The sequence below is a fragment of the Podarcis raffonei genome, chromosome 18 (genome assembly GCF_027172205.1).
Source record: "Podarcis raffonei isolate rPodRaf1 chromosome 18, rPodRaf1.pri, whole genome shotgun sequence".
Classification (NCBI taxonomy): Eukaryota; Metazoa; Chordata; class Lepidosauria; order Squamata; family Lacertidae; genus Podarcis; species Podarcis raffonei.
The window spans coordinates 1,542,506-1,563,405 of NC_070619.1; the positions used below are offsets into that span (position 1 = coordinate 1,542,506).

Consider the following 20,900-nt stretch of genomic DNA (forward strand, 5'->3'; position numbering starts at 1 on the left):
ATGGCTGGGAAACTGGTGAGGGGACCAAGCTCCATTGCTAACGGGAAATTGCTAAGGGTGTTTTGAGTCCTCCTTTTATTCTGGTGTTTCAGTTACGGGTGCCTTGGGTTTTAATTTTTTATTGTGTTTTTTATTTTGCATTTTAATGTTCATGTTACTGGTTTTTGTATTTTGGAAAGAGCTGCTTATGGCACACTGTTAAAGGAAAATCCTTGGGCTCACTTGGATTGCCAAACAAAGAAACCAGCCAAGCATATTGGAGCAAAATAGCAGCCTGTAGGCCTGGTCTTTATTCAAAAGGCTGTTGCAACAGGACTTCCACCCACCCCAAAGAAGAAGCAGGAAGAAGCCCAGAACAAAGGATGGCTCTCTTTTATATATATATAAGTTTCCCTTTTTACCCACAACACCTTAGTGAAGCATCACAGATACATCACATATACATCACCGCTATGTCAGAGTCTGGGAGGGGTCTTCTGGCAGAAACCTGTTCACCAGGTTTGTTCCCATCCTTCCCTTGACCGCCAGCTCACACCCATTAAGTAACACAAAAGATGAGTATGTACATGTTCTTGTTCTCCTGGTCAAGTTAATCCAGGCAGAGGCAAACTCGGCCCTCCAGATGTTTTGGGACTACAACTCCCATGATCCCTAGCTAACAGGACCAGTGGTCAGGGATGATGGGAATTGTAGTCCCAAAACAGCTGGAGGGCCAAGTTTGCCTATGCCTGAGTTAATCACACCCCTTTTGTCTTGGCCAAGATCCTAATGAACTGAAGTTGGGTTTACTATTACCCCTGGAATGGCTACCTGTCTGGCACCCAGGTGTCAGGATGCCAGAGATTATCACCTAGGCAGAGGGGCTGCTGGGCTCATGCTTTAGGGAGTTTGGCTGCCTTCACTCAAGTCCCAAGATTCCCCCTTGGTAGCCATTTCCTTCCTGAACAGAACAACATTGGAATGGCGTAGATCCAAGTCTGGAGTGAGTTTATGTGAATTTTCTGAAGGTTTTGTGCTACAAGGGAAGGTGAATACTATGTAACCTTGAACAAGATACGATACAGCAAAAGTGTGGTGGGTTTTATGGGGGTATTTACAAAATTGAATAGGGACTGTTTGGAGCATGATCTGGGGTGCAGTGTCCAGTTTAACTGGAAACAACCCCCCAACCTTCTCAAAAATTCCGCTAACAACACGAATCACTAAAACTATAATAAGCATTCTCTTTCTCCCTCTGCTACAATCATTCTTTCTTGAAACCCCCTTGTTCCACGTGGCTTCGATCCCACTAGCTTCCACCCAGCGTAGACCCATTCAGAGTCATGGGCCGGAGTTATTCCTTCTCATTCATTTCAATGGGCCTACTCTGAGCATGGCTGATGTCAGATACAAGCCAGAGCCTCAGGATGACATTCCTGGAAAGGCTTTTGCCTCTGCCTCTTCCTCATGCTGACACCCTCCCTCTTGTCAGCCTCCTACTGTAGCTTCCTTGGGGCAGAGACCTGCTTGTGTGGCAGATGCCACGCATTCTCTCCCCTCACCCTTCTCCCTCTTCCTCCACAGTTCCCCGAAACAGATATTGGGGATTCCGAGGATGTGTGCAGGAGGAGCTCCCTGAGCTTAGAAACCCTGGGGGGCTCTGAAGACATCAAGGAGGTACGTGGCAGAGAGAGGAGGGCCACCTTCTGGACGGGTCGCAAGCAAGGGGGCAGGCGGCAGGGGGCTGCTGAGGGCAGGCTGTGCTTGCTGCCCCACTTGTCCTGATGGACCAGCCCCCCAGGGCGCCAGGGCTGGAGGGCTTCCCTGGCCAGCTACTCAATGCGGACAGGAGAGTTTGGCTTCTGGGTTCCTGCCTGTCTCATTCTGGGCTGCTCTCTTTTTCTTCACTGTCCCCCTCCCCACCCCCCACCTGGGGGTCCTGTCTCTGCCAGCAGTCAGCACCGGAGGGCCAAGAACCTCGTGACAAAGCGGCCAGCAAGGAGGAAGAGCCCAAGGAAGACCCGGGCAGCCCCCTGGAGGGAGAAGGTGAGGGCAAGAAGGAGGCCCCCAGACCACAGGGCACAGATTTGCTGGATTTTCGATGGGTAGGTGGCCTGAGGGGCAATTGGCAGAAGGGGAGGGGGGCATATCAACTGCTGTTGCAACAAGGTCCTCACACTCCCCACACAGGAAGGAAGGAGAACCCAGAACATGCTGTGCAAGCCCTTATATAGACTTTTGAAGTTGCCCACCCTGTAGCCCAAGACTCACCCCCTGAAGGACATACATCACAGAAGGAGGTGGTCTACAGCAGACATGCATCACAGGAGGTGGTCTACAGCAGACATCCTGTCTGTCAGGATACCCGTTAATGTGAGGCATCTGATCAAGATTTGTATTTTAAAATGAGCTTTAAAAATATATTTGTAAATGTTTGTATCTCTCATGCCAGGCAGAAGCCATACTCTGGCAGCTGTTTATCTTCTTGATCAAGGGCCCCCCTGATCTATAGCAGTGCCTCAGGGTTGTAAAAGGAAATCACAGGCTAGGAGCAAAAGGTCACACTGACCATACAAATTACAGAATAATCAAGTTGCAAAACACAATTAAGAGTTGGTAAATAGTAAGAATTATTGTGCCTCCCATTAGAGACTTGAGCCACATTTTCATAAGGTTAAAAGGGCAAATAGAAACAGCAGCTGGACTAGGCAAAGCAGCTCTCTGAAACTGCTTTGAAGCTTTAGAGAAACTTAGAATTTAGCTTAGCTTTTACTAAGTTCCCTTTCTTCTAAAAAACTATATATGTTATGAAATATATTGGCTTAAATGTAATTATGCAAAGGATTTAGAAAGTAAGAAATGTTAGATTCTTATTTCATAGAATCATAGAATCATAAAGTTGGAAGAGACCACAAGGGCCATCGAGTCCAAACCCCTGCCGAGCAGGAAACACCATCAGAGCACTCCTGACATATGGTTGTCGAGCCTTTGCTTAAAGACCTCCAAAGAAGGAGATCTTTCATAGATGGTGCATGAGGAGGTAAACCCAAGATCTTTTTTTAAGATAAAATTAGAACCATTAGCCATCTGTTTTGCAGGGAATAGGGCAAGAGGGGCCAAAGGTTATCTGGTAATTAAGGTGCCTGGTCGAGGTAAATGTAAGATATATGACTACTTATTTGCCATTTATAAATAGAAGAAAATATAGCTCTCTGTCTCCCATAAAAAGTAATAGGAAATGGGTGTATCTTTTATGATTGGTTCTAGCAAACAGCCAATAGGAATTTCAACCAGGCTGATTGGACAGAGGCAGCCAAAGGGAGGAGCAAGGGGGCTGGATTGAGGAAATATAAGTGCTGGCCATAATGGCAGGAGGGCAGGCCAGAGCTTGGTAACCATATACCACTGTGCCTCTCATTTATTTGTCTGACAAATAAATTATTATTTTAATTTCTCTATTGCTGCGTTGAATATTTCATTCCAGCTAAGCGTTAACCACAAGCAGGGTGCTACAAATGGTCCCTGATTGCATCGCCTGGGTAGCCTGGCCATTCTTTGGTAATGGCACATACTTTAGTTCCTGAATCCAGATCACAGGCTCACCCTGTTCATGCAGAAATATGCCCTTAAGACAGGATTTGTGAGCAAGAAGACAATGGGGAGGATTTCTCATTTCCTTCCTCACTGCAGAGGAATATTTGAGGTCCCTGAGAGTGTTGAATGGTTTCTTTAAATGTAAAGGTTCATCATTGTTGCACCCGATGTGTATGTCTTTAAGGGGCCAGAGCAAGGGCCAGAGTAAGATAACGAGACCCAGCTTTACAGCTGTGAAGCATAGCAGGTGCTGCTGAGTTGTATTTGATTAAGGTGTGTCAGCATTTGGGTGTAGTATATAAGGAGCAGCACCTAGCTCTCCCATTACCCTGGGGGATGGGTTGGTGGTTGGGTCTGGTTTGGTTGTTAATGTATTTAGTGTAAAAGGAGTTTTTGTTTTTCTTATTAAAACCTTGTTTAAGTTATTTTTGAGTCCTTTCTTTTTAATGCATGGTCTCCCCAGCAAGCTCTCTACGCTACTAAACTGCAAACAGCCAACAGAGAGAGTCAAAAGGGTTTCAGGATTGCTCTCCTCTACTATTTCAGGCACGTGGTTTATATACTTACATTTGTGTTTGCCTTGTACATTTATGAACAGGCATTTTATATTTGAGACCTTAGAATTCTTATATCACTGTTCTTCAAACTTCTTCATATTGCTATTTTTGTTTGGAATTTGTCCCGCAGCTGCAGGAAAAGGAAGAAAAGGGGTTACTGCAAGAGCAGCTGTGGTCCCCACCTGACAACAACAAAGAAGACCCCCCGGAGCCCAGAGTCAAAGAGGTGGGAAGCACGTAGTAATTGAGTCCTAGGAACTGCCTGCCACCAGAACTGGTGAGATGGCAGGATTGGATGGCCCTAAGTTGGAGTGGGTGGCCCTTGAACACAACTCCCAAGAAAAGAGTGTGCAAATTTCTATGGAGCGGGACTGGGCTTGCGTCTAAGCCAGGCATGGGGAAGATGTGGCCCTCCAGATGTTGCTGGACTGAACTGCAACTCCCGTAGTCACTGCATGCTCGCTGGGAGTTGTAGTTTTGCAACATCTGGATGGCCAAAGGGATAGATTTAGGAATAAGGGCTGAAATTTGAATGGAAACACAACCCACCACTCCACAGTAGGGAGGCTGAGAACCAGGATAGTACAGGGTTGTTACTTACAAGGTCAAACAATGGAGCATGAGTTCACCTCTTCTTGCTTGGCAAAGATGGTTTCCACGCATCCACACATTAATGCAGAGACGTGGGTGCGCATGCCCCAATCTCCAGGGGATCCAGGCAAGATATGCTTTTCAACATCGTGATATATCACCAGCTAAACATTGCGATGTCCCCTTATATCTTGATGTCTGAAATAAAGTTGCAGCTGCGTAGAGCCCTTGGCTGGCTTCACGGTTTTTCCCAGGCTGGGATTTTTGCATAGCACACAAACACGCAGCTCATGATTTGCAATATATTGCCAGGTCAAAAATCATGAAACCTCAGGAAAAGGGGAGCGTTCCATTCTGGAACTGGGACAGCTTCTGTAAATCCAGGAGTGTCCTGGGAAAATAGGGAGTCTTGGAGGGTCTCAATTCACCCAAACCAACCCTGCAATCCTGCAGATCTAACACTCCAGGTGATTCAGTTTCACTTCATCAGATTGCAACCTTGTTTTTTTTCTTCTTTGAAAAATTCAAGGTCCTTCCTTATGACAATGCTAAGCCAGACCAACCTGAAAGGGCCACAGCGGATCACGAGGCTTACTACCTGGCCGATGACGAGGCAACGCTCCTGGGCGACTCCTGCGCCTCCACAGGCTACTTCCCCTGCTACCGGACCTACGAGGAGTTCCCCCGCTACCAGCCCCCCGGGCGCCCCGAAGACAGAGAGAGTGGGGGCCCCCGAGCGGGCAGGAAGAAGATCCCCCCCACAAAGGGGCAGGGAGCCCCCCACAGCCCCCCATCGCCCCTGCCAGCGGCCAGTGTGAGCAGGAAGTGCCCTCAAAAGAGGAAAAACCGAGGGGCCCCGGAGAAGGAGCAGGCCACAGAAGGGGGGCTGAAGGCGCGGTTGCAGGACCAGCGCTCCCTGCCCCCCAACCCAGAGCAGGTGGGGCGCGATGTGAGTCCAAATTCTGGGCGGTGTCCAGCAAGCATACCCTCCCAATTTAATCCAATGGAAATAGGGATGTATTATTCAATTAATAATAATTTTATTATTTATACCCTGTACCTCTAACTGGGTTGCCCCAGCCACTCTAGACAGCTTCCAGCATGTATAAAGAGCATTGAAATCTTCCCTCTGCAGGGCTGCCTTCAGGTGTCCTCAAAAGGTTGTAAAGTTACTTATCTCCTTTGCTCGGGGTTCACGTAACTCCATGCATTTCCCCGATGAAAACAGGACGTCCTAAGGAAAAGTGGGACATTCAGGGATCACATAGAAAACCGGGGCGGCTTCTGTAAATCTGGGTCCGTCCCTGGAAAAAAGGGGCACTGCAGCAGGGCTTGTGGCGCAGCGGTCGAGTGGCGTGGCTTTGCAGGGGACGAGGTCCAAGGTCGCCCCCAGGTGTGCAGGTGCTTTGTGGGAGCAGCTGTTAGTTCACCACACCTGAGCTGTGTGGATCCTCAGAGATCTCCTGCTCCCTGCAGCTCCTTCCAGAGCCCTGGGGTCAGGCGCAGGCGAGCAAGGCTCTGTGTCAGTGAAGTTGACTCTTCACTCAGGGAAATGAACGGACAACTCGGCCTAGTGGTCTCAGCAAGCCTTAACAGCAGGTCTTGCCCCTGAGGAGCCATTGCCAGGACTGAAGGTCCCTGCCTTCCAACTCTCTAAGGCTCCTCCTCTCCCAGATGTTTCCCAAGGAGTCTCAAACTGTGTCTGCGCACAGTCCATCCCTTTCCATTTCTCTGTGCATCCTCAGAGACCGAGGGCAGGGGAGCTTGGGGCAGCCGGAAAGGGAGACTCTTCTGAACTGCTCCCTGTCGCAGGCTCTCCCTGCTCCCTAAACCCTGCTGCCCCGTCAGCGTCCGGCTCCTCCTCTCATTCCTCTGACCTCTCCTCCTCGGGGCCCCACCACCAGTCCCCTGGCTCTGGGCCTGCCTCCTCGGGGGTCTCCCTCAGGGAGGGGCTCCCCAGCTGGAGCCTCCCACCGGCCCTCTTGGCTCTCTCAAAATTGGAAAGGTGCCCTCTGCGCTGGCTGGCGAGGTCGCAGCTGGCACAGGGAGGGGAAGCCCCTGCAACCCTCCACAATAAGGAGGCCTCTGCAGTTCTGCAGCAGCCCAGCCACAGGCCCTCCTGACCTCAAGCCAGGCATCGTAATAATTGATTATGTAGAGGCCGCCCATCTGAGTAGGTGGCTCTCAACACATATGAAAACATCATAAAACGTCAAACATTAAACACTTCCCTATACAGGACTGCCGTCAGATGTCTTCTGAAAGTCAGGTAGATGTTTATTTCCTTGACATCTGACTGGCTGGGTGCCACTACCAAGAAGGCTCTGTGCCTGGTTCCCTGTAACCTCACTTCTCGCAGGGAGGGAACCAGCAGAAGACCCTCGGAGTTGGACCTCAGTGTCTGGGCTGAACGATGGGCGTGGAGACGCTCCTTCAGGTATACTGGGCCGAGGCTGTTTAGGGCTTGAAAGGTCAGCACCAGGCCCTTGAATTGTGCTTGGAAACGTACTGGGAGCCAGTGTAGGTCTTTCAGGACTGGTGTTATGTGGTCCCAGTCACTAGCCTAGTTGCTGCATTCGAGGTTAGTTGTTTCCAAGTCACATCTTAATAGTAACCAGTTTCCCAGAATCCCTTGGGCTGGAGGTACGGTAACTTGTTTGCTTTTTTCGCAGGTCAGGCTAGAGACGGAATGAGGAAGAACTAGTCCCCAGCAGTGCCCTTCTGCTGGGAGTCGCCCCTCAGTCAAGGAGACTCACAACACCCCCTCAGAGCCCCGCACGACCCCCTCACGCCTCAGCCTCCAATTCCGATTTTGCAGAAGCCAACCATTTCCATTAAAATTCCTGCTTTCTTCTTGGCTCAGAACCAAAACATGAGAGTCCTTTCACATTGCCACATGGCACCACGGGTGGTTGGAGCACTGGCTGGGATGACCCTGCGATTGCAACCCTTTTTATACTACTCCTCTTCCAGTGTACAGACCTGGCCTCCACCCCTTTGGGGAGGTACTATGGGGAGCGATTTAGGATTTTCACGGCACGGGAGGAGGGTGGTGCTCAAGGAGCCAGCCAGCAATAAACCGTGCGGAGTAAGTGAACTGTTTATTGGAAGAAACGGCTTCCTCAAGGGTGCCGGGCCCAATGAGCCCAGCAATTCTTCTCGGCCGATCTTGCCCCAAGGAGGCAGCGACTAAAGGTGGCCACTTCCCACAGCTGCCCATCGTCTCCTTCTCCCATGGGAACCTGAGACTCTGCCGCTGCGCCTGCCTCTCCCTCTTCATACCTCTTCTAGTGCTGGGAGACCAGGGGAAAGGGGAGACATCCTGGCTCCTTCACCAGCCTGACTCATCTCTCCCTTCAAGGCTGAAACGCACCCCTGCTCTCCCTCCTTCACTGCTGGAGGCAGAAAGCTCTTAAATGCCAGTTGCTGGGATCGCAGGTGGAGAGCCTTGCTGATTTGTAAGGCCAGGATGCTGGACCAATGCTTCCTTGCCCTGATCCATCAGGGATCTACTTAGGGCTTTGCGTACACAGTGCTACTATTGAATGAACAACCCTTTCGGGGGGAGTGTCACCTCGCAGCCAGTTGGGATGAACCTGGAAGCTTCTGGGAAGTAACTTTTGGCTCTCCTTAAGCGAGACCTAGCTCAGTAGTGGAACATTTGCTATGTATGCAGAAGGCCACCGGTTCAATCTCCAGGGGAGACGGAGGAAAGAGCCGTAGCCAAAACCCAAGGCAGCTTTTGACAGCAAGGACAGAGCTAGACAAAACAAGGATTGTAGGTTGTGTGTGTGTGTGTGTGTGTGTGTGTGTGCACACTCACCTGACAGCTTTACATAGCCCAGTGGGTGGGGTGCCTGCAACCCTTCAGATAATGATGGGGTGGTTGGGGAGGGGTGGTACCTCTGTGTGTGGGGGGTCATGTTGTGCTCCTTCTGGGGTCGTTTGTCCACCTTTGGTCCCCACCTGCACCCAACTCTCACCTGTGGCTCCCAGACGCTGTCAGCAGGCGACAGCGGCCACAATCCTGGGAGCAGCTTCGATTGGCTGGCTAAATCGGGTGAGGGGAGCCAATGGGTCTCAAACCCTCCGTGAGTCAGGGGCTTCCCCTGCATGCGAAGCCAGGCTCAGACGGAGGAAGTGGACGAGACCAAGAGGGAGTCCAGTGGTCAAGAAGTCGCTTTCTGCATGTCCTATGAAGGGGAGTGAAGGGCAGGTGGGGCTCGTCCACCTGTGAAGGGAGCCTATCTAGGAGAAAGAAGACTCTGGTCCTTGTGGGACATCTCTGAGAGAGAAAAGGCTCAGGAGTGAGCCCTACGCAAATCCAGAGTGGAGTCCCTAAGGCGGTTGGGGGGCGCCTTGTCCGCCTCCTTCTGGCAACTTCTGCAGCCCAGCTGGTGCCCAACGTCTTGCTCTGATTTCCTTTGGACCCCTCAGTGAGGCCGAGAGGGGGGTCTTGTCCTCTGGGCAGCCCAGGACCTCCAGACACGCTGCCCAGGCCCTTGCCCTGGGGAGGTCACCTCCCTGCTGCCAACACAGCAATTCACCCCTGGAGGCACACTCCATTGTCTCTTGAGACAGGCGGATGCCACACACACACACACCGCCATCATCTCAGACCACTGGCTGGAGGAACTTTTGATGGGGCTCCGGAGGTTCCCCCTCCCAGCTCTAAGAGGCATTCCCTGCTCTTGGAAGGGCATGCGTCTTCTGATTAGAGACATTTTCCTTCCTCGTGCAGCCAGCAGGGAATGTCTTCTCTTAGGACCAGGGAAGGAAAACCTGCAGAGTCTGGGTGTTGCTGGATTCCGTCTCCCATCACTCCCGCCTGTCTGCAATGCCGGCTGGGCTGAGGGAAGCCGGAGTCCCGTGACATCTAGAGAGCTCCTCCCTGTCTCTGCCAAACAAGCTTCTTCAGAAAGAACGTGCATCTTTTATCCTTCACGCTGCTCCCTGCTTACATCATACCCTCCAACATTTCTCTCATGAAAATAAGAACATCCATCCTAAGGCATGGGTAGGCAAACTAAGGCCCGGGGGCCGGATCCGGCCCAATCGCCTTCTAAATCTGGCCCATGATTCAGCGGGAATCAGCGTGTTTTTACATGAGTAGAATGTGCCCTTTTATTTAAAATGCACCTCTTGATTATTTGTGGGGCATAGGAATTCGTTCATTTTTTCCCTTCCAAAATATAGCCCGGCCCCCCACAAGGTCTGAGGGACAGTGGACCGGCCCCCTGCTGAAAAAGGTTGCTGACCCCTGTCCTAAGGAAAAGCAGGACATTCTGGGATTAATCAGAAACTGGGACGGCTTTTGTAAATCTGGGACTGTCCCTGGAAAAAAGGGATACGTGGAGGGTCTGTTCTTGGAAACATGCTTTGAGACCCAAGCCCCAAATGCCAGCAATCTGCTCCAGCTTCTGAGAGATTCTCCCAAGCATCTCTTAGCACTCATAAAGGCTGAAAACGTGACTTTAAAAAAAGAAAGAAAGAAACGGAGGATGTGAGAGAGCCAGCTTTTATCCAACTAGAATGAGAATGGTTGAGTTGGAAGAGATTCCCCGGTCCTCTAGTCCAACTTTCTGCAATGCCGGAATCTCAGCTGATGGCAATCCAAGCTCTGCTTCCAAACTTCCAAGGAAGGAGAGTCTGCAACCTCCCGAAGGAGACCATTCCACTGTCGAACGGATCTTGCCAACAACAGAAAGTTACTCCTAATGTTTAGTTGGAATCTCCTTCCTTGTAACTATCATGAGACCAAAGAGGAGAACCGTAGAGAACAAAAATGAGACAGGCACATGATTGTTTTAAGCCGGCAGCATGATGACACAAGAGGAAAAAGAACGGCAAGGCCAGAGGATGGCACATCTGGAAGAAGAAGGGAGGACAGCAGGGAGCAGTGGTTGCCTAATTGAAGCTGGAGAAGCCTGCCAGGCCCAGCCCTGCCCTGGCGATATGGAGAGGCAGGGTAGGGCCAAAATACAGCTGTAAATGTGAACAAGCGGCCGGCCAGCCTCCCCCCCCCCCCGCACCATTGTTGCTGCTTTTCGCTCTTGGCCACTTTTATAGAAAGGGAAGCTTTCTCCGCAGGCGCCACTCCATTTTCTAGGGTCAGCCAGTCAAGTTCATGAAGCGGCAGATATTTAAAATAACAACAAAAGCCGCACAGAAGACTTGGCGCAGAAAAGTAAATAGCGGCGCACCGGTGAATTTCCGGGGCCTGTGCAGCTAATGGCACCCAAGGCCAACACCCTCCTTCTCCCTTGGGCTGCGTTTATTCCTGTCTGCAAGTCCATCTTGCTCTCCGCTCATCCCCACTGCTTTCAACCCCCCGTTTCCCGGCGTCTCCGGGTGTCAGCGCGCCAGGCTGCCCTTCTGGCCCGTCCAGAGCTCCCTCAGCTCCACCTGGCAGCCCAGGTCCCTCAAGGCGGCCTTGGCCACGTCCTCGCACGTCCGGTGGGTGGCCCGGGCCTCGGCGATCAAGTCCTCAGCGCCCATTTCCAGAATGAGCTGGGAGAAATCCCGAGTGTGGGAGACGAGGTTGCGGATCAGCATGCAGGCTTGTTTCTGGACGGAGAAAGAGAAAAATGGCAAACGATTCACTTCATTAGCAGAAGAAAGCGCCCAGCGTCGCCTGGGAACTCTGAGAAGCAACAACAAAAATATCAGTGCCATTTCGATTCAAAATCATTCAAAATGTCGCATCCGAATGAAACCTGCGCCTTGATCTCAAGGACCACTATGCAATTTTTGAATAAAATCAGCACCATTTTGAAAGGTTCTGCTCGCCACCTTGAGTCAAAACTTGTACCCCTACGCAGGCAGAAAACTGCTCCTTGATCTCAGAAACCATCATGCAGACGTTGTCTATGGTACCTTAAGAGATGTCCAAATGTAAGGGCGAGGAGAGAAACAGCTCTCCAAAATATAGGGCACCTTAAACAACATTGATACACTTCCTAAGTGGTTTACACTTAATGAAAACGTACATTATTTAAGAAATTATAATGTTCGCAATACCAATAAAATCAACAGTGTGTTAAAAAAGGTATCTAATATTGCACTCTAGGGATTCATTGTGTGGTTTTCCAATATGGTGTTAAGATGTTTGTGTTAATTTCAGTAGGCATTCTCTGAGTAGGACTAATACTACTAATAGTAACAATTTTATTATTTATGCCCGCCTCTCTGGCTGGGTTTCCCCAGTCATTTTGGGTGGCTTCCAACACACATAAAAACAGAATAGAACGTTAAACATAAAAAGCTTCCCAGGACAGGACTGCCTAAGTCAGATAGTTGTTTATCTCCTTGACGTCTGATGGGAGGGTGTACCACAGGGAGGGTGCCACCACCAAGAAGGCCCTTTGCCTGGTTCCCTGTGCTGAGGCCGTTTAGGGCTTTCAAGGTCAGCATCAACGCTTTGAATTGTGCTCGGAAACATACTGGGAGCCAATGTAGCTCTTTCAGGACAGGTGTAATATGACCTCGGTGGCCACTTCCCTTCACCAGTCTGGCTGCCACATTCTGGATTAGTTGTAGTTTCCGGGTCACCTTCAAAGGTAGCCCCACATAGAGCGCATCGCAGTAGTCTAAGTGGGAGATAACCAGAGCATGCACCACTCTGGCAAGACAGTCGGCGGGCAGGGAGGGTCTCAGCCTGCGTACCAGGTGGAGCTGGGAGACAGCTGCCCTGGACACAGAATTGACCTGTGCCTCCATGGACAGCTTTGAGTCCAAAATCACAGTTGCCCCATTCAGGACCAGGGAGTCCCCCACACCTGCCTGCCCTGTCCCCCAGAAACAGTAGTTCCAACACCAGATGCAGCCCATCTTATACCCTTGTGGGAAAGCAGGCTTGATACCTTCAGAGGTAATTGTGGTTACGCCAGGGCAGAGGGTGGGTGAAAGAGCGACTCCTGTCTCTCACAGCGCAAAATTGTTACCTGCACGCCAGCTTCCTTGGGGTGCATCTTCATGGCCTGCAGCGCTGCCAAGGCCCCGCCCCCTTCCATGATGACCCGGCAGTTCTCGGGCTTCCGCAGCGCCAGCATGCACAAGGCCGCACAACTCTGCTCACACACCTGAGGGCGGAAACGCAGGCAGCCATGTTCAACCGACTGACGACACACTTGCATTTTTATTATACAGCAAGCTTGACGCCACTCTTGCATTTTATCGTACAGTAATATTATTTCTGCAAGTTTAAGTTCTTTTCAACTGCTTTTAATATAGTGTAACATTTATTTTTTTATTAAATATGCATGCCGCCCCTTCCAACTCTACAATTCTATGATCCCTTGGAACAGGGCAGAGCGTGCACACACCCTCTTTCTTCTGGAGGGGGCTGATCCAGGGGAGGGGGACAAAAGATGAGGGAGGGGGTTCAAGAACAGCAAAGGAACTGGGAGCAACCAAGGAGAGCCAATGTGGTGTAGTGGTTAAAGCAGTGGTTTTCAACCAGTGTGCTGTGGCACCCTGGGGTGCCTTGAAGGATGATCAGGGGTGCAGCAGGCAGCACTGGCCTCTGTCCCTCTTTCCTTCCCTCCCTCCTCTGATGCCCTCTTGCCCCTCCGCCTCCCAAAGGCTTGCACAGCTGTTTGTTGCAGCAGCCCAGCCATAGGCTTCCCAGGGGAAAGGGGCCTCTGGGAGGCATCTCTCTTTGGGGCAGCTCAGAGACCAGGGGTGTCAGCAGTGGCTGCCTAGAGGACTCCCAAGAAGAGGGGAGAGGGGAGGAGGCTGAGGGAACACACAACAAGGGAAAGTGCTCAAAAAGGGATGAGGGGCTGCTGGTTCACCAGGAAGGGGGTGAGCCCCACAGGGGTGCCGCAAAAAGAATGTAGTTGGTCAAGGGAGTCGTGGACTCAAAAATGTTGAAAACCTCTGGGTTAGAGGGTCAGTATAGGACCCAGGAGACCTCACCCAATGAGGCCATGAAGCTCACTGGGTGACTCTTCTTCTTCTTCTTCTTTAGTGATCACTCGTAGTCGAGTAAGATTGTCTTCCATAAACACAGTTTTATATGTGAGTTTGTAAGTTAATGTGAAGGCCAATTCTGGATCCACACGTCCTTCCACAGCGGGGACATACTGTAGGTTTCCGGACAGGAGTTGATCACGGTGAGGGTTTGCCAAGTGTGCCTTTCTCTTAGCACGTTTCTCCCTTGCGTCCTGGGTTCAAGTGTCTTCAAAGCCCATGACACCTTTGGGAAAGGCTGTTCTCCAACTGGAGCGCTCGCAAGCCAGTGTTTCCCAGTTGTCTGTGTTTATACTACATTTTAAAAGATTTAAATCTCTTTTGTTGACCACCAGCATTACGCTTTCCATTTTTAAGTTCAGAATAGAGTAGTTTCTTTGGAGAATGATAATCAGGCATCCGCCCAACATGACCAGTCCAACGAAGTTGATGTTGAAGAATCATTGCTTCAACACTGGTGATCTTTGCTTCTTCCAGTACACTGATATTAGTTTGCCTGTCTTCCCAAGTGATGTGATTTTTTCGATGAGTTTGTGAAGTTGTTGTGCAAGTCTAATTCCGCCAACTTTGAAGACTTAGACAGGTATTCCATCAGACCCACTGGGTTTGTTGTTTTTCATTTGGTTAATAGCTGTACACAACTCTCCCAGATTTGGAGATACTGCAAGCTCATCTCTAACGGGGGAGTTGCGGTTAAGGAGATGCTGGTAATGTTTTTTCCTACGCGGTGCAATAGCTTCTTTATCGTTTAGTCTGTTGAGCGTAGGGGCAGATGCCATGATTTATTGGCCCATAGATGGTCTTTGTGGCTTTAAAGAAACTCTGTGCATCATGAGTGTTGGCTAAGTGCTGGATCTCTTGAGCTTTTTTCACCAGGTGTTCTTTAGTTCTCTGGTTCTTCTTTGAACCTCAGCCTTAGCGTTGGCATAGGGTTTTTTTTCTTAGTGTTGCAGTTTCTATCTCTTTGCCAGATCTGAAAGGCCTTCCTTTTCTTGTCAATAATGTGTCCAATCTCACTGTCATTCTCATCAAACCAGTCCTGGTGTTTCTTGGTTTGGTATCCAATAGTTGTGAATACAGTGGTACCTCGCAAGACGAATGCCTCGCAAGACGGAAAACTCGCAAGACGAATTTCCCTATGGGCTTGCTTCGCAAGACGGAAACGTCTTGCAAGTTTGTTTCCTTTTTCTTAAAACCGTTAATACAGTTGTGACTTGACTTCGAGGAGCAACTCATAGCACGCGGTGTGGTAGCCTTTTTTGAGGTTTTTAAAGACTTTGGTGATTTTTGAAGCTTTTCCAAAACTTTTCCGAAACCGTGCTTCGCAAGACGAAAAAATCGCAAGACGAAAAAACTCGCGGAACGAATTAATTTCGTCTTGCGAGGCACCACTGTAGTTGTGTGCGAATTTGTTTTATGCGTGTAGATCCGTGCACGCTGACCAACGCACAGTCTTCCCAGTATGGCTCTCTTCCAATGGTATGAGGATCACAATGACCGGTAGATTCTTCCTCCGCCTTCACAGCCGTCGTCACACACCGCTTGTCATCTTCCGCCTGTTCTGCCGTTGAGGACTTCTGGGATCATGCTTTCTCTAGCTCCTCCCCTTTGACCTTACCGCCTTGGGTGACCCTGCTGGGACTACGAGACTCCCGACTGCTGCGCTCACAAGGGCCCTAGGAACGTGCAAGCCCACTCCCCATGACAAGGTGATGGGCTGGTTGGGGCCTCTCAGTCTAACCCCCTCACATCGTGGTCGTGAGGGTTACACCTGTAGAGGTGAACGACCTAACGCCGCTTTAAGCTGCTTGGAGGAAGAGGCGGGATAAATGCAACAGACCAGCCAATAAATGGCAGCCTCCTCTACCGACACCCACTCACCAAAGGGCTGCCGAGGTGCCGAGTCATGGCCAGCACGATGAGGTCTGTCCCTCCAGCATTGACGATGGCGTCCTTCACGTCGTCGTTGCCCGCAATCGCCTGGATGGCGCTCATCACCTGCTTCACCAGGTCCTACAATCCGCAGCGGAAGGGCAAAGACCCAAGGCGTGAGGACAGGTTTGAAACGAAAGCCACACGGTCGCAGAGTTGGAAGGGACCCTGGGGTCCTCTAGTCCCACCCGCTGCAATGCAGGAATCTCAGCTCCAGCATCCAGGACAGACGGACACCCCACCAAGTCAGCTAAAGCTTAGATCTGGGGTGGAGAAACAAATACTAAGAAACTGGAAAAACAAATACTATTCTTTTTTTAGGGGAGCAGCTGTAGCTCCAAGGCAGAGCATCTGCTTCCCAAGGGTCTAGATTCAGGTAGGTGGTCTGATGCAGTCAGAATAAAAAATTGTCCAGTAACACCTTAGAGACCAACTCAGGTGGATCTGAAGAAGTGTGCATGCGCACAAAAGCTTCTACCCAGAACAAACTTAGCTGGTCTCTAAGATGCTAATGGGCATTTTTATTATTATTATTATTTCGACTCCTTTCCAAGATGATGATGAAGATTTCTATACCGCCCTCCATCTGAAGATCACAGGGCAGTTTGCAATATAAGAACACAATACTATAATAACAAACAAAAACTCCCCCATGCAAAGTTTAAAAGGCCATAGAGTCTTCTTTTCATTACTAATATTACCCAACGCAAGCCCACGGAAATGAAAATGGTCGTCTGCGCTGCAGTTGGGACAGCCTCCCTAACGCTTTTGGCTTTTATGTATCTGAAAGTCCCTTTGCTTTTAGCTGCTTTTACCCCAAAAAGGGGGGGGGAGTTTTGGAGCATTGGTGAGAAAACTCTCAAAAGTCCCTGATCCTGTGGGATTCATTATTCTGAAATCAACTTTTCCAGGAGGAGTTCGGTCTCAGACTTCCTTTCAAACAAAACACAGATCAACAAAAACTAAAAAAAATGAGTGAAAATGAGTTTAATCCCTGGCATTTCTGGAATGTCCCCTGGAACCCTGGGGAACGGCTGCCAGCCAGTGTCGGTAATACTGAGCTAGATGGATTGCTGGCGCAGTGCAATATGAAGATGCTGCCTAGATTTTTAGTCCATCAGTCCTTCCTTCAGAATAATGAGGACCGAAATCTTGATCTATTTCGATCCACTGCATATTCACAGATCAGGCCAGCACTGCCTGGAGTGCCCCTGCCAGTCAGAGTAGGCACTACTGGTTTGGACAGACACAATGATCGGACACGGCAGCTACCTACATTCGTAGTACCTGGTGGTCAATGCAGTCGGCCAGCAGCGCCACCATGAAGTTTAAACCGCCCAGGTCCACAATCTCCTGGCAGAACTCATTCCGGACAGAGAGGCGCCCCAGAGTGGCACAGATCTCCCTCAGGACGCTGCAGTCGTCGGGGAAGGCTGAGAGGAGGAGGAGGAGGAGGAAGAGAAAGCGAGATGGTCTATGAATCATACCTGATTGTGAAAAGTAAAAGTGAGCTTTTGGGCTTCATACATGCAGAAGAAAAGGAATTTGAAAAACGGCAATTACTGATTCATTGAGGATTTGATGATTTGTGGAGTAACCTCACTTGTAGATAAGAATAAGAATTTATTATTTATATTCCACCCATCTGGCTGGGTTTCCTCAGCCACTGTGGGCGGCTTCCAACAAAAATTAAAAATACAATAAACAGCAGTCATTAAAAACTTCCCTAAACAGGGCTGCCTTCAGATGTCATCTAAACGTCTGATAGTTGTTTTTTTCCTTGACATCTGATGGGAGGGCGTTCCACAGGGCGGGTACCACTACCAAGAAGGCCCTCTGCATGGTTCCCTGTAACTTGGCTTCTCGCAGTGAGGGAACCGCCAGAAGACCTCAGCGCTAGATCTCAGTGTCTGGGCAGAACAATGGGGGTGGAGACGCTCCTTCAGGTATACTGGGCCGAGGCTGTTTAGGGCTTTCAGGGTAACTCTAGAATCGAATTCCCCCCCTCCCTCTGGCCTGATCCAGAAGGGCTCTCCTTGCGTTCCCCTGGGTGGGGAGGAAGGGGCAACGCTTCTACCTTTGGCGGCTTCGATGAGGACCCTCAGTCCGCCGTGCTCCGTCACAATCATCTTGGCGTGCTCGTGGGCGTGGCCAAAGGGCACCCGGATATCGTCGTCGAAGGTCATGAAGCGCAGCCCCGCGCAGGCCTCCCGGACCACATCGGCCCGGTCCCCATGGCGGACAACGGCCCCGACCAGCAGGGAGAGGACGCCGCCTTTCACCAGGTCCTGCCGGTTCTGCTCGTGCTTGAGGGACGCCTGCCGGACGCAGCGGCTCGTGGCCAAGGTCAGGTCGCCATCGTCTTGCCGCTCCCGCAAGACCCGCAGAAGCAGCTCCTGCCCGGGGGCATCGAGGAGGTCAGGCTGGCCGTCCAGGAGGGCGGAGAGGGCGCGGAGGGCTTTGAGGAGGGAGCAGCCTTCCTCACAAGCCAGGCGGCAGGCGGCCAGCACGGCAGGATAAGCGCCCTTCTGCCCCGCCAAGTAGCGGACGGCCATCTCCTGCCGGCACTGCTCCGCAAAGCTCACCAGCAGCTCGTCCACCGCGCCCGAGTCGGCATCAGCAACTGCCTTCTGCAAGGAGTCCAGCGTCTGCGGAAGGAAAGGAGCGAGTAGGGCTGGGCAATAGCTGGTTTTCAACATCGCGGGAAATCGCCAGCTACGCATTGCGACACACCAGGAGATCACAATGGCTGATCTAAGGACGGGGCTGGTGTTTAACATTGCGATACCATTTTGCACCTGGCTAGGTGAAGATGCCTGGGTGCCAGGAAGGCGCCTGGCGTTTCCACCACCTGGAGGTGCCTGCCTGGGGGTCCTTGGGTTTGGGATACCCCATCCTGTAGAACTCCATTTTATCGGCAATCAGAATGAATTTCAGGAACCCAAAAGCCCTATTAAAAAATATGACCTTCGAGCCGTCTGGCCCCCAAATGGCAAGTAGGCATTCCACTCTGCCGACCGTAACCCTGGTTGAAGGAGCCGTTTGACGCCCAGCTTATATATTTCACCTTCTGGTGCTTAGGGCCCTAGGGACCTGCTTAGCACTTATGAGTCAGGCCACTGAGCTCAGTATTACAGAACAAGTGCTGCCCACCCACTGAGCTGTGCTCCTTTCCTAAGAAATAAACCAAGATTCTAGTGCTCATGGTTTTGATTAAAGCCCTGGCTTCAATAGGAATACAGTCATACCTCGTGTTGCGTTCCGCTCTTCTTACGGACTTCCAGCTTACGAATGTGGCAAACCCAGAAGTGTTTACTTCCGGGTTCGCCCCCCGTGCATGCGCAGAAGAGGCGCTCTAGTTGTGGACTTTTTGGGGTGCAAATGGCACCTCGAAACGGATTAATTCCACCACTAGAGGTACCACTGTAGAGGGAACATTCCCAGCCCAACTTCAGGATGCCTGGGATTCAGCCTGAGGTCCTTGTGGTGCCACTGGGCCACGGCCCCTTCCCAAAGCGACCCCTGGGGCTTTCCTCCCTTCTTGGGCGGCCCCAGGCACCCTTCTCACCTGCAAAACAGCATGCTGTGGCTCTTGCCCATCCACAGAGGCGGAATTGGGGGCTGTCTTCACTATGTTGCTTAAGTCAACGCCTGGAGAAAAGACACGGAGCAGTGGGGGCAATGAGTAGGGGCCCTCAGTAGGGATTCGTAGAACAGCAGAGAAGGCTGTGCCATCTCAGGTCTACCCAGCCAGTTAAAAACATCTCTTCAAAAAACCACACCTTGAGACTCAAACTGCTGGACGGCTTCGATCACGGCCTCTTCCGGATCCATGCCAAGGTCGCTGATGTTCTCCTGCACAACATCGTCAAACGTCTCCTGGGTGATCCGCTTGGCTGCCATTTCGACCTGCGGGACAAGAGTTTGACAGTTGGAAGGTACCCCAAGGGACATCTAGTCCAACCCCCTGAAATGCAGGAATCTCTCCTCAAGCATCCATGACAGACGGACGGCCGCCCAACCTCTGCTTCCAAACCTCCAAGGAAGGAGCGTCCACAAGAGAACAGTTTACATATGGTGGTGTGTGTTCTTTTTTAAAAAGAAAGATACTGTATAGGATCCCCAAAGAAAGGGGAGGAGTGTAGCTGAAGGTTTTAGAGCACCCAATTTGCCTGCAGACAAGCTCAGCTTCAGTCCCCGATGACCACTCCGTGGGCCGTGAGAGATATTGGCTGAAACTCTGGAGAGCCACCGCTGGTCAGCGTGTACAATACTGAGCTAGACTGACCAATGGTCTCCTGCAGAACAAGGCGGTCACTTATGCCCCTGTCAGTGCTAGAAACTCAGATATATAAGCTAGGTGCCAAATGGGTCCTTAAACCAAGGCTGCAGTAGCTAAAGAGTTTAAAGAGGTCGGAACAGGCCAATAGATGTGTGGACTGTCCCTGGATCAGGGGACTTTTCTTCTTTAAGTTCTCAAAGCTCTTAACCTCGCTCAGGGTTGTCCTCTGAACTAGCCAGATGTTTAACTGAAAATCAATCACAGTCAATGCATAAAGTAAGACTTTAGAGCCGTCTTGCCCCAAAAATAGATTTATTGCCCCAAAAATAGATTTATATCCCGATTTTTAACCCAAAGAGCTCATTGTGACATACAAACGTCTCCCCGCCCCTTCCCTTTTTATCATCACATCAGCCCTACCAGGTAGGTTAGGATGAGAGAAAGACTGGCCCAAGGTAATTCCGTGAGCTTCATTGCCAAGTGCAGATTTCAAACCTGGTCTTTCTGGTTCTGGCGACTGTTACCTCGGTTTAAGGTGCCATTTGGTGGTTAGCTCGTATGTCTGAGTTTCTACCACTGCTTGGAAGAGTGTCCAATGGAACGCAGGGGGGTCTTTTCTGCTGAGTAATCAGTTTCTGATTGTGCATGAACAAGACATTCTTTCATGCAGAAAGCGGGAAGGATAATCAGCACCACAGATCTGAAAAATAAAATGCTCCCTTTCCAAATGCTGCATCCTGCCTGAATATCCCCTATGACTTTCCTTTTCAGAAGATCTGCAGCCTGAGGTTTTTCAGACGTTTTAAAAAGCTGATCTGTTTTCCCCTTGCTGCTAATAGAAGGTTTTATCGTACTGTATGTGCTCCCATAGCTTTGGAAGGGCATTTTAAAATGTAGCCTGCTAGGCCATGTTGACTTTTGTTCATTGTTTTATGATATTTGGATTATTTTGCATTAATTTTATTTTTAAAGATCTGTTGGTCTCTGGAAGA

General features: G+C 50.5%; 2 protein-coding genes across 2 annotated transcripts; one reads left to right on the top strand and one right to left on the bottom strand.

Moving 5' to 3' along the window:
- On the top strand, positions 1-7,523 carry LOC128405846 (uncharacterized). Its single transcript, XM_053372843.1, has 6 exons — positions 1-15; positions 1,564-1,656; positions 1,932-2,084; positions 4,261-4,356; positions 5,251-5,670; positions 7,394-7,523. Exons 1-6 carry the CDS (start codon positions 1-3, stop codon positions 7,412-7,414), a joined length of 798 nt encoding a protein of 265 aa, XP_053228818.1. The 3' UTR covers positions 7,415-7,523.
- Positions 7,524-10,223: 2,700 nt separating this feature from the next.
- LOC128405675 (armadillo repeat-containing protein 6-like) lies at positions 10,224-19,631 on the bottom strand. Its single transcript, XM_053372541.1, has 7 exons — positions 19,409-19,631; positions 19,195-19,277; positions 17,704-18,274; positions 16,914-17,059; positions 15,576-15,707; positions 12,665-12,802; positions 10,224-11,288 (listed from the first exon to the last, which is right to left on the bottom strand). The coding sequence occupies exons 1-7, from the start codon at positions 19,578-19,580 to the stop codon at positions 11,076-11,078; spliced, it is 1,455 nt and encodes a 484-aa protein (XP_053228516.1). The 5' UTR covers positions 19,581-19,631; the 3' UTR covers positions 10,224-11,075.
- Between the last annotated feature and the right edge of the window lie 1,269 nt (positions 19,632-20,900).

Excerpts from the sequence above, each read along its gene's own strand:
- LOC128405846 (XM_053372843.1), top strand. Across the intron at positions 2,085-4,260 it reads ATTTGCTGGATTTTCGATGG|CTGCAGGAAAAGGAAGAAAA; the intron begins GTAGGTGGCCTG and ends TTTGTCCCGCAG. Across the intron at positions 5,671-7,393 it reads CAGAGCAGGTGGGGCGCGAT|GTCAGGCTAGAGACGGAATG; the intron begins GTGAGTCCAAAT and ends CTTTTTTCGCAG.
- LOC128405675 (XM_053372541.1), bottom strand. The coding sequence starts at position 19,580 with ATGTCCCTTGGGGTACCTTCCAACTGTCAAACTCTTGTCCCGCAGGTC. Across the intron at positions 18,275-19,194 it reads CACAGCATGCTGTTTTGCAG|ACGCTGGACTCCTTGCAGAA; the intron begins GTGAGAAGGGTG and ends TTCCTTCCGCAG. Across the intron at positions 12,803-15,575 it reads GGCACCTCGGCAGCCCTTTG|GTGTGTGAGCAGAGTTGTGC; the intron begins GTGAGTGGGTGT and ends TTCCGCCCTCAG.